This window comes from Cololabis saira, chromosome 10 (genome assembly GCF_033807715.1).
Source record: "Cololabis saira isolate AMF1-May2022 chromosome 10, fColSai1.1, whole genome shotgun sequence".
NCBI classification, from domain to species: domain Eukaryota; kingdom Metazoa; phylum Chordata; class Actinopteri; order Beloniformes; family Belonidae; genus Cololabis; species Cololabis saira.
In genome coordinates this window covers 39,600,304-39,612,517 of record NC_084596.1, presented here as the reverse complement: position 1 = coordinate 39,612,517, position 12,214 = coordinate 39,600,304, and the positions used below count along the sequence as shown (strand labels likewise).

At 43.8% G+C, this 12,214-nt stretch overlaps 1 protein-coding gene and 1 pseudogene across 1 annotated transcript in view; one reads left to right on the top strand and one right to left on the bottom strand.

Annotated features, from left to right (window-relative positions):
• Positions 1-409: 409 nt before the first annotated feature.
• On the bottom strand, positions 410-1,096 carry LOC133452280 (cilia- and flagella-associated protein 251-like; annotated as a pseudogene).
• A 3,306-nt stretch (positions 1,097-4,402) lies between these two features.
• Positions 4,403-12,214, top strand: part of ephb3a (eph receptor B3a) — a 73,594-nt gene continuing 65,782 nt past the window's right edge. The window contains exon 1 of the mRNA XM_061732880.1: positions 4,403-5,022. Within this exon, the coding sequence (XP_061588864.1) occupies positions 4,965-5,022 (58 nt within the window). The 5' untranslated portion in view covers positions 4,403-4,964. The remainder of the gene's footprint in view (positions 5,023-12,214) is intronic.

The window sequence follows — 12,214 nt, the reverse complement described above, 5'->3', positions numbered from 1 at the left end:
CAAACCCTGTCAAGAACTAACGAGGGACTACAGTCTGTCAAGACAGGGCTTTGCTGGGAAGATATCACTTTGATGAGCAGTAATGGTGTTTGTGTGTAAACGCCTCGGGGGGGCGTGTGGGTGCCACGGCCTCACAACCATGTCGACTTCACTTCATCAGCACGTGGTTCTAATTATACTGTTTTCTTCTTCTGATTATCGTGATCATTATCCGCTCGTGTCCCTGAGCTGGTTCACGCTGAAACAGAGAGGAATCTGTAGTTGTGTTTGTGAACTCAAGTGTAGCCAGACTCAGATCAGAGCTGGTTCTGATGAACCTGACCCAAGTGCAGCTCGGTACCGTTGAGCAGTCTCAGCAGAGCTCTCCCTTCCTTCTTCATCATCTTCCTCCTCATCTTCCTTCTTCCTCCTCATCCTCTTCCTCCTTCTCACCCTCTTCCTCCTCTTCCTCCTCCTCATCCCCCTCCTCCTCCTCGTTCTTCTCCTCTTCATCTTCTTCCTCCTCCTCGTTCTTCTCTTCTTCCTCCTCCTCTTCCTCCTCCTCCTCCTCCTCTTCCTCCTCATCCTACTCCTCCTCCTCTTCCTCCTCCTCCTCTTCCTCCTCGTTCTCCTCCTCCTCCTCTTCCTCCTCCTCCTCTTCCTCCTCATCCTCCTCTTCATCCTCCTCCTCCTCTTCCTCCTCTTCCTCCTCCTTTTCCTCATACTCTTCCTCCTCCTTTTCCTCATACTCTTCCTCCTCCTCTTCCTCCTCCTCTTCCTCCTCCTTTTCCTCATACTCTTCCTCCTCGTTCTCATCTTCATCCTCCTCCTTCTCCTCCTCTTCCTCCTCATCCTCCTCCTCCTCTTCCTCATCCTTTTCCTCCTCTTCTTCCTCCTCCTCATCCTCTTCCTCTTTCTCCTCTTCCTCCTCATCCTCCTCTTCCTCTTCTTCCTCCTCATCCTCTTCCTCCTCTTCTTTTTATATTGTATGATTTGGTGCTATACAAATAAAATAAAGTTCTTCCTCTTCCTCCTCTTCCTCCTCATCCTCCTCCTCCTCTTCCTCATCCTTTTCCTCCTCTTCCTCCTCCTCCTCATCCTCTTCCTCTTTCTCCTCTTCCTCCTCATCCTCCTCTTCCTCTTCTTCCTCCTCATCCTCTTCCTCCTCTTCTTTTTATATTGTATGATTTGGTGCTATACAAATAAAATAAAGTTCTTCCTCCTCCTCCTCTTCCTCCTCCTCTTCCTCATCCTCTTCCTCCTCTTCTTCCTCATCCTCCTCTTCCTCTTCTTCCTCCTCCTCCTCTTCTTCCTCTTCCTCCTCCTCTTCCTCCTCCCATCTCCCCGCTCTTTCGTCCTTCACCCCTCCGCATTCACGCGTTTGCGCGTGTACGTCCACAAACACACACATGTTTGCGTCAACGTAAATATAAACAGCCGGGCAGCCCGGAAGCTGCAGGTTTTATACTTCAAAATAAAAGCTCAAAGTGCGGCTCTTTGTCTAAATGTTGTTTTTTTTGTAAAGAAACAAAAACAAAAGCACAGAGGTGTCATCAGTTCAGGGAAAGATGCAGGGCGTTTCACCGGTTTCTGTGGGTCCTGTGAATGAGTCTGTGTGGGGGCCCATATGCTATAAAACTGCAGTGTGATGGGGGAATTCAAACGCTTTCAGTGCAGCATAAAACCCGTGAAAACTTAGACTTTATGAACTTGTGCATTTGCAAGAGAAATGGTGACTCTATAAGCTTTTAAATGTGCAAATAAAAACAGAGTTTCTGACTTTATAAACTTGCAAACTTGATTTTGAAGAAATTTCCCAAATTTTCAGGACTCTGATAAAAATGCTGATAGAAATTCTGAGTCCATGAACTCGTTACTGGTAAAGTTTAGGATTTGTGACTTTACTCATTAGCTCTAGTAGCTAGCGGGGCTCTGCATCTGCACGCTCCACGTGTAGGATGGAACAGCTTTGGAATTATCTCAGGGTTTTAGACAAAAAAACCTCAAAAACTAAACATACTTCAAAAATCTCTTCTAAATAGTCCTTTTACTAATGCTTATGAAAAGAGTTAAACCTTTTATTACATATTAATTGGTGGTGTTTGCTCACAGATTGTCAAATACAAATAAACTATACATTATCCTATACAGCTGCTTTTTTTCTAGATAAGTTTGAAATAAAAAAAAAGATAAATAAAAACAATATAGGCATTCCATCCATTTTTCAAAACTCGCTTTATTCGCCGGAGCCTGGAGCCTGGAGCTGTTACTGGGCAAGAGGAAAAGTACATCCGGGACTGGTTGCCAGACCATCTTAGGTCACACTGAAACAAATGAGACAAACCTCAAAACACCCAATTCATTAATTCACTCAAGACATGTCAATGTGTATTTAAGATACAGGAGATGTTTAAAACACTCATTAGAAACATCTAAACCACAAAAGGGCTCTATGAATGCAGGTGTGGATGAATTGTAGTGTAAAAGCACTTTGAGTGCTCAGTCTACAGAATGCACTCTGTTAAAATAATGAAGTCAGAATAAAATAGAATAGAATAGAATAGAATAGAATAGAATAGAATAAAATAGAAACCCTTTTTGTCATTATAATAATATAATGAGATTAAGCAGCAGCTCCATAAAAGTGCACACATGTAAAAGACTATGTAAAAACAAGATAAGAAACAGATAATATAAATATATTTACACTATAAAAATGAATGAATGAAAGAATATTGCACATAAATGAGTGAAAGAATATTGTACAGTATGAGGTAGCTTATGAGTTCAGAATGTTCAGTTAACTAAATCAATATATACAATTTACCTTTAGGGATTAAGAATAGAATACTTTTATTGTCATGATACATGGGTACAGTGAGATTAAAAGAGTATTACTGAACCGAACTGAATTGAATTGACGTGGCACCAAACCAGAGGTGTATAGTAACAAAGTACATATACTTTGTTACACTGCTTAAGTAGTTTTTTTTTTAATCAGGACTTTTACTTCACTACATTTAAAAGTTAAAAAATATACTTTTACTTCGTTACTTTGACATTTGCCACCTTGTTACTCGTTACAAATTAAAATAATCAAAGAATTACTTTTTGCAAGAAAGACTATTTTTGGTGTTGTATTCTACACCACATTTCATTCACCTGAAAGTGAAATAAAAAAAACAAGGGAAGGATAATTTTTGGTTGTGTTGCTTCTTTTCATGCGTACTATAAAATACATGTACTTTTACTTTTGATACTTGAGTATATTTTTTCACAAGATACTTTTGATACTTAAGTACATTTAATGTGAGCTACTTTAAGACTTTTACTCAAGTAATTTTCTTATGGGTGACTTTAACTTTTACCAAAGTCTTTTTCAGTTATGGCATTTCTACTTTTACTTAGTTACTTTTTTCAACTACTTTATACACCTCTGCACCAAACAAAAAACCTGTTTCTTGTATTGGTCTCAATTATACGGAAGAGCATTAGGCCATGGAGTAGAAAAAATATTTGAGAGGGAAATATTTTTTTTCATTGTGCACTTCGAGAAAAAAGTCGAAATGTCGAGATTAACGTTGAAATACAATTTCGAGAAAAAAGTCGAAATGTCGAGATTATTGTTGAAATACAATTTCAAGAAAAAAGTCGAAATGTCAAGAAAAAAGTCGAAATGTCAAGAAAAAAGTCGAAATGTCGAGATTAATGTTGAAATACAATTTCAAGAAAAAAGTCGAAATGTCAAGAAAAAAGTCGAAATGTCGAGATTAATGTTGAAATACAATTTCGAGAAAAAAGTCAAAATGTCGAGATTAATGTTGAAATACAATTTCGAGAAAAAAGTTGAAATGTCGAGATTATTGTTGAAATACAATTTCGAGAAAAAAGTCGAAATGTCGAGAAAAAAGTCGAAAAGTTGAGATTAATGTTGAAATACAATTTCAAGAATAAAGTCAAAATTTGGTGAATAAAGTCGAAATTTAGTCTTTTTTCTCAACATTTCAACTTTATTCACGAAATTTTAGCCTACTTCAACATTAATCTCGACATTTCGACTTTTTTCTCGAAGTGCACAATGAAAAAAAAATCTTCCTCTAAAATATTATTTTTCTCCCAAACTCTTCCGTACAATACTAATTAAACTTAAACTTAAACTTAAACTTTATTTATTTGTATAGCGCCAAATCATACAATATAAAATGCAACACATGGTGCTTTACATGCAGAATAAAATAACAATAAAAAACACAATTTAAAACATTCCATACGACCCCACCCCCCACGCGTACACACACACTCACTCACACTCATATACTAATAAGCTTTTATTTTGAAACCTCCATCCGGAAGTGCAGTGCTCATGGTCTCCTCCGTGACCACCTCCCCCCCACCTCTCTCTCCTCTCATTCCAGCACATCCCTCTCAGAGGAGCAACAGCTTGGAGTTGGTCGGAGTGGACTTGGATTCCTGTGCAGGGCAGAGAGCTTCACCCAGGGGTGCCACCCTCACCCTCACCCCCTGCACCTGTGGAGCTGCAGCCCGGACCCGGACAGCACCCTGCCTGCCTGTCTGCGGGCGCAGCGCCGGTCCGGCCCCCGCAGAGACGCGCAGGGAGGCGGCAGAGAGCTGGACTAGTCCGCCCTGGAGGAGCTCAGACCCGGCTGGATGCGGCGCTGCGCGGCGAGGGGTTGGTCCGGGAGGACCCGGGCTGGACGGGGCTGAGAGCCGCCGTGGCCCCGGCAGGAGTGGCCCCCAGGAGCCCCCAGGAGCCGTCAGGAGCCGGAACCCTAACCCCCCTGTACCCCCCCAGACCCTCCTGCAGCCCGGAGACATGAGCGCCTGCAGACGGACACAAAGCTCTGCTGCAGATCTCCGTGATTGAGTCTCCATCCATCCCTCCTTGCATCCGTCCATCTGTCCGTCCGTCTGTCCGAGGGTCCAGTCCGCACACCTTTCTTCATGCACGCGCCTGGTTCCTGACAATGGATTACCTGCTGTGTGTGTGCAGCGTGCTCGTCCCCGCGGTGCTGGCGGTGGAAGGTGAGTGAGTCCAACAATGGGATGGGAAGGTTCGGTTCGGATAGGAACAATAGACTGTCTGGATGCCAAATGGTTTGACAATAAAAGGCGTTCCTCCCAAAAAACAAAAAGAAAAAGAAAATCTAAATACAGAAGGGGGATAATAATGGGATGTGTAATTTTTTTTTCATTATTTTTATTATTATTATTATTATTTCAATGTGAATAATACTGAGGCGGTCCATCCTGAATGTTTGATGTGTTTCTATCAGGAGTGGGATCTGTGAGCAGGACTCGGTCCATGTTCCCCTTAATTACATCTCCTGGTACAGCCCCCCCCCCCCTTAATAAGTGCTGTAATAATAATCCCGTGCAGCAGTAAACCTCGCTGCTCCTGCTGGTGCCACATCCCAGTGTCTCCTGCAGCTGCAGGACTGTGCCCTGCTGCTATTGTCCTTGCTGTCACACCCAGGAGCTGGGCGAGGGTGCCCACCTGCCCCCCCCTGGCCCCCCCAGGGCCGTGCATAGGAGCACAGGGGCCCCCCCCTCCGCCGGCACCCCCCCTGTGACGGAGGTCTGAACATGCTACTTGCAGCAGCCAGTGACGTGGTGGTTTTAACACCCCCCCCCCCCCCTCACCGACCCACCACCGGGACACACATGTGAGACATGTTGGATGACAAGTGTGTATGAAAGGTCAGCGGCTTAACAAGTGCAGCCCTGGCCGCGAGCACGGGGGTGTCGCCCCGCGGGAGAAGCCCACCCTCGCCCACCAGCGGCTCCTCTGAGCTGTAGCTACATCACGGTCCCCCCCCGCCCCCCCGCCTCCCCCTCGGCCGGTCCGCCTCCCCTGGACCTCCGCCAGCCTGATCCCTCATCAGTTCTGGTGTCAGCAAGTAAATCAATGCAGCGGCAGCCGCACTCGGGGTCCCATGGGCCCTTGCGCGGAGATGATCAGTCCTGCTCCTGCAAACCCCCCCCCCCCCCCCGAAAACCTAAAGCGTTACTCGGAGCTCAGGGGTTAACTAATGTTTGTCCTCTGAGGATAAACATGAAGGGCAGATCATCAGATGGGTTTAAATGAGGTGGAAGAGGGAGGCATTCTTCTGCAGGATGCATTTATTAAGCTCCGTAGTCTTGGCAGGAACGAGGCGTCCCTTCTTCTTCTTCTTCTTTCCCTTTTTTTTTTTTTTTCTCCCCTCCTGTCAGAGTTGTAAGAGTTTGCGATGGGGAAGCTTGAATGTGGCTCCAAGTGTGTGCATATTTACAAAAGCTCCAGGGGCACTTATCTGTTGTTCCCACCAGCTCGCTGCAGTAAAGGCCTCAGCCGCCGTGACACTTTTACGTCCTAATTCTCTCATTTACAGTCAGCGTTTACCATCCTCTTATTTTAAAAGCTAATAAACTCGATGGATGAGTACACGGAAAGCATTTTATAAAGCAATCTAAAGGAGGTATACCTGTGTGTGTGAGTGTTTGTGTGTTTTTCCACATCAACAGGGAGCATCGTTGATGTTTTTCAGCTTTTTGGACCCTAAAGTAGTTTGACCTGTAAAAGCAGATACGAGCAAAGAGAGAGTGAACTAGGTCAGCTCCACCCGCTCAAAACTCGAATCTCGAGTCAATCCCAGGTTTCCATGGGTTTGTTTTCTCCGCAGAGATGCGATCCTCCTGTGATCACTGATGATGATGGTATTTAACTGTAAATATTTAATATGTTTGCTCGTCGGCGGCGAGTGTCAGCGTACGACATGGGGAGCACCGCCTCTCCTCTCTCACAAAGTGCATAAAACATCAGCGAGCGCGTGAGCCTCCCTCAGCACGCCCAGGATCCAGAGCTGTGTGGCATTTTGGCTCCAGCGGGCGTTTAAAAGAAGAAAAAAAAAAAAACACATGAAATGCCATGGGTGTTGGTGCTCTGAAGTTCCCATCGCTGCATTGTTTTCTCGCCCCGGGGGCAGAACGACTCCCGCGCTGCTGTGGTTTTATGAGTGGGGATGGGGGGTGTAGCAGCTCTGCCATCTCAGAGGCATCGTAAATTTAACGGGAATGAGGGAAAACTGTGGAACAAATGGGATCTTTTTCAACCTCTAGCAGTTTGGTGGGGAGAGCCACGGGCAAATATTAAGAAAAAAAACCCTTCCTCATGCAGTGATTTAGTGTTTTTAGTGCAACACATGAGCCTGGTCTCATGTTAAGCTGCAGGATATGTAGCGTAATCCTCTCCTCTGTTGGCTAAACTGTTTTTGCAGCTCCTGTGATTCTTTCAGATCTTTTTCTTTTCTTTTTTTTCTTCAGACAAGTTCTAGTCAAACATTCACCTTCGCTCTGCAGCTTCTGCGGGCTTCAGTGTTGCACTTCGTTTATTTATTTATTTATTAAGGATCCCCATTAGCTGGTGCCATAGCAGCTAGTCTTCCACATACAGTACAATCACAAATAAAAGCACACAAAACAAAAATCTAAACATGAAAGCCAAAACAATACATACAATAGATAATAGACAAACCCGTCATCTAAAACAAATCATATCCACAACACACCAAACAGATGAAATTACTGTCTTAAATAGAATAGAGGGTATGCATTGACGTCACTTTCCCACTGGAAAACGCCCCCTTACTTGCAAAAATGGCTGCAACTAGTAGGGAAAACTGTGGAGAAGACGGGATAACAGCTGATTATGGGCTCAAATTAAAGGCAGTTGGACTTGACAGTGACCCGTACAGTTACCCCAAGAACCAGTGGTCCATGGACATTAATATTTGGTACAGTTACCAAGAACCAGTGGTCCATGGACATTAATATTTGGTACAGTTACCAAGAACCAGTGGTCCATGGACATTAATATTTGGTACAGTTACCAAGAACCAGTGGTCCATGGACATTAATATTTGGTACAGTTACCAAGAACCAGTGGTCCATGGACATTAATATTTGGTACAGTTACCAAGAACCAGTGGTCCATGGACATTAATATTTGGTACAGTTACCAAGAACCAGTGGTCCATGGACATTAATATTTGGTACAGTTACCAAGAACCAGTGGTCCATGGACATTAATAATTGGTACAGTTACCAAGAACCAGTTGTCCATGGACATTAATATTTGCCCACGAATCCAGTTTCCTGATATTTATATGTACTTAACATTTTACACCGGGGAAATACACGAAGCAAAGCTTGAAGGCTTACAAAAGTCTTGACGCTTGGTCCGACTTCAAGACAGGATTTGTTGGTGAAATTAAAGTGATGAGGACACTGAACTTTATGATTTGACCGTTTAACGTTAGCTACCCAAAAATCCAACATTACCTGATACAAAATGGGAACCACAAATCCACGTTTCGGTGCCTGGAATCCAGTTGTTTCTGTGAATTGCAGCGATCCATTTGTCTCTCTTAAGCTTATTTTTCGTCAGTCTGTAAAACGATAACTCCGATTTCTTGCTAAATCTATGAGTACAGTCGATCGCACAACAGCTCTTTCCCATTTTAGATGTTTTCCAGTTGCTCAAACTGAAAGTTTACGCTGCCACTCAGTCTTTCTGCCTCTCAGTGGGCGAAACCCGCTGTGAAGTTGCATCTGTGATGTCATGCGCATTCCGTCTATAATAGACAAACCCGTCATCTAAAACAAATCATATCCACAACACACCAAACCGATGAAATTTCTGTCTTAAATAGAATGTAAGTTTCCTCTCAAAAATGGATTTACTGTAAATACAGCGGAGATACTGAGGCAGATCATTCCAGAGACATTGACCTGTAGATAAAAGAAGCATTCGATTTTGAACGAGGCATCACCTTGCAGAGATGCCTGCATGTCCAGTGCAAAATGAAGGCCCTTTAATGAAGCAGGAGCAGCTCAGACGGGCCTTTGGTTGGCTGAGTGCTTGGTGTTGCCTCCAGGTACCTGGAGAGAGGGGTGAGGTGGGGGGGTGAGGATGGGGAGTGATGCAGCGGCCCGGCAGGCCCGGCTGGGCCGCCGCTGCGCGTCGCCCAGGAGGACGCACTCAGCCGTAAGCCGCCGGGGGCCGAGTGTGGCCAAGCAAAGACAACAGGCGCTGATTTCCCTGATTAGTTCCCCCTCCCCGGCTCAGGTCCTGCTAATCAGCACAACAACATCGTTCTCCGGCGTGGATTTGGGTCGTACAGCTGAGGTTATTAACTGCCGTTGTTCCTTCCTGCCTGCACACGGGCGCGGACGAATCAGAAACGCTTTAAAAATGAGTAACAGAACTTAATGTAAATGTACATCTGCTCGGTGCATAAACACAGCTCATTAACTAGCACATGCAGGGAAGGTTGTTTTTTTTTTCCTTTGTCACATGAAGGAAGGCGTTTATTCATTTTGCAATTCACTGATTTAGTGTTTTGCTCTTTTGTTTTGTTCTAATCTACAAGCCAATGTTTCACCTCCTAAAGCAGTCCGGCGGAGTTGAACACTCGTGCGTTTAATACGACTACTTTAGTGCCCTATGAACAGATGGAATCAAGATAAGATTATGTGATTAATGAATGCTTAATGATTTACCATTAAATGGTGCTTAGTTCACTTTGACTGCGGCCCTGTTTATCAGAAAAACAGCATTTCAGAATTATAAAGCAAACATCTCCTGGTTGCAGGACATTTCAGACGGCGCCTGATGCTTCACTAATCACATAAATGACTTCATCATGGTGTTCATGTTAAATCATCATGAACAAGTGACTTCTTCTCCTCCTGGGTTTCCAGCCTCACGCTAAACTAACTTGCTGTCTCTGTCTCCCCAAAGTGGATTATAGTCTGCAAAAGCTCCCCCTTGATTTGGAGGGAAAAAACTGCTCAGAAATGGCTTTGGGTGATACAGATGTACAAGACAAGAGACGCCCCAAAAAATGTTCTTATAGTTGGACTAAAGCGATGAGACACCCTACAGGGGACAACGGCAACAGTGCGGACCAGGGTTGATGGAACTTCTATGAAAGGGATCCATTACAACATGGCTTTGTTGGGTGTACCGGCTGCAGGTTGGCTGTGATGTCACTTCAGTGTTTCCCTTTGTGGTCTGGACATAAATGTAGGACATTTACTAATTGAAGGCATGTTGCTCCTCATTTGCCACAGCCTTCACAGAGCGCTAATGACGTTTGGGTTCAAATGCACTGTGGATGCACCTGGACGGTGATCCTGGTTGGTGCACTTGGTTGGTGCACAGACGTAAACCAGCCCTGTGATCTAGTAAAATACACTCACTACTAGGGATGGGCGGTATGGACTAAAAAATGATCACGATAATTTCTGGCATTTATCCCGACAACGATAAAAATGACGATAAAAAAATTCTTTCTTTCTTTCTTTCTTTCTTGCTCATATATTTCTTTCTTTCTTTCTTTCTTTCTTTCTTTCTTTCTTTCTTTCTTTCTTTCTTTCTTTCTTTCTTTCTTTCTTTCTTTCTTTCTTTCTTTCTTTCTTTCTTTCTTTCTTTCTTTCTTTCTTTCTTTCTTTCTTTCTTTCTTTCTTTCTTTCTTTCTTTCTTTCTTTCTTTCTTTCTTTCTTTCTTTCTTTCTTTCTTTCTTTCTTTCTTTCTTTCTTTCTTTCTTTCTTTCTTTCTTTCTTTCTTTCTTTCTTTCTTGCTCATATATTTCTTTCTTTCTTGCTCATATATTTCTTTCTTTCTTTCTTTCTTTCTGGCTCATATATTTCTTTCTTTCTTTCTTTCTTTCTGGCTCATATATTTCTTTCTTCCTTCCTTCCTTCCTTCCTTCCTTCCTTCCTTCCTTCCTTCCTTCCTTCCCTCCTTCTTTCCTTCCTTCACGTACGTTGTGCGTGGATTTAACGCAGAACCATAAATCAGCTTTACACAAAAACAGGAATTTATCGTTTTTACTGCCAGATGACAAATTCGTACCGTGGGGATTTTTTTTGACGGTATATCGGCACATTCCTACTCACTACCCACTTCTTTAGGTACACCTGTTTGAGTGCAGTACGGTGCATTGCAGCACGTAGCTGTGGTCGACAGACCATTTACTGGGATGTCCTCACGCAGCAACCTCTCTGGTTTAGTCAGTGGCCCAAAGAAAGAGGAAAAGCAGCATACGTCTGATTGGAGAAAATAGCTTTTAGATGTCAGAAGAAAAAGTCAGACGAGTTCAAAATGGTAGAAAGGCAACAGTAACTCAAATCAGATATACAGAAGAGGGTTTCTGAACAAGCCGACACAGATGTGCTCCAGCAGCAGAAGAGCGGGGGTGTCACTGCTGTCAGGGGGGACAGGAAACTGAGGCTGCGGTTCACATGGGCTCAGCAACAAGGCCAGCAGAGGACTGTAGGGGAGAATCTGGTGTAAACATGGCAGCGTGAACCCTGTCAACCATAACATTCTCATTTCAAAACTCAAAAGATATGGAATCCAGGATGATGCCCTAAAGTGGTCAATTACCTGGATAATAAAGAGCAGTTTGTTTATTTAAATGGTGCCTCATCTACTAAATCAAGTATTCTCTCTGGAGTTCCACAGGGATCCATCTTGGGCCTTTTACTGTTTCTAATTTACATTAATGACATACCTATGTCTTGTAATAACCTTCTCCCCTTATTATATGCTGATGACACCAGTCTTGTAGCTGTCCATGATGACTTTGAGTCTCTCATCACATGTGTAAACCATGAATTATCAACTGTTTCTAATTGGTTCCAGATCAATAAGCTAACTCTAAATGTAAAGAAATCTAACTTTATGATCTTCTGCAACAAAAAACTTTGGGCTTCGTTCCCTCCATGCACTGTTTAAAAAAAAAAAAAGTGCTAAATAAATAAATGAAATGAAACCCGTCCTCCCTCTTGTCAGCGTTACAGGGTCGTGTTGTGGTGGGTGGGGGATTTATTTTCACCTCCTTTTAGCCCTGTTGGAACCAACCAAGCTTTGTTTAAATGCCACGACCCCCGGCGTACCCGCCTTCTGTCGGGCTCCTTTCACCGGGATGGCTGCCAGTCCTCGAACCCTAAACCTTCTCAAACTGGCTGCTTGAACACGACAGCAGGGTCACTGTCGTGAAACCTCCACGGTCACCAGACATCAGGCCAACGAAGCACCGTAGTGGGGCATGGATGTGCTGATGTGTGACGCTGTCATGGACGTGGATCCAGAGTCATCTCCAGGGCTGGGGATCCATTCAAATGTCAAGAATCGATTCGATTCCGATTCTTAAGATTCAGAATGGATTAT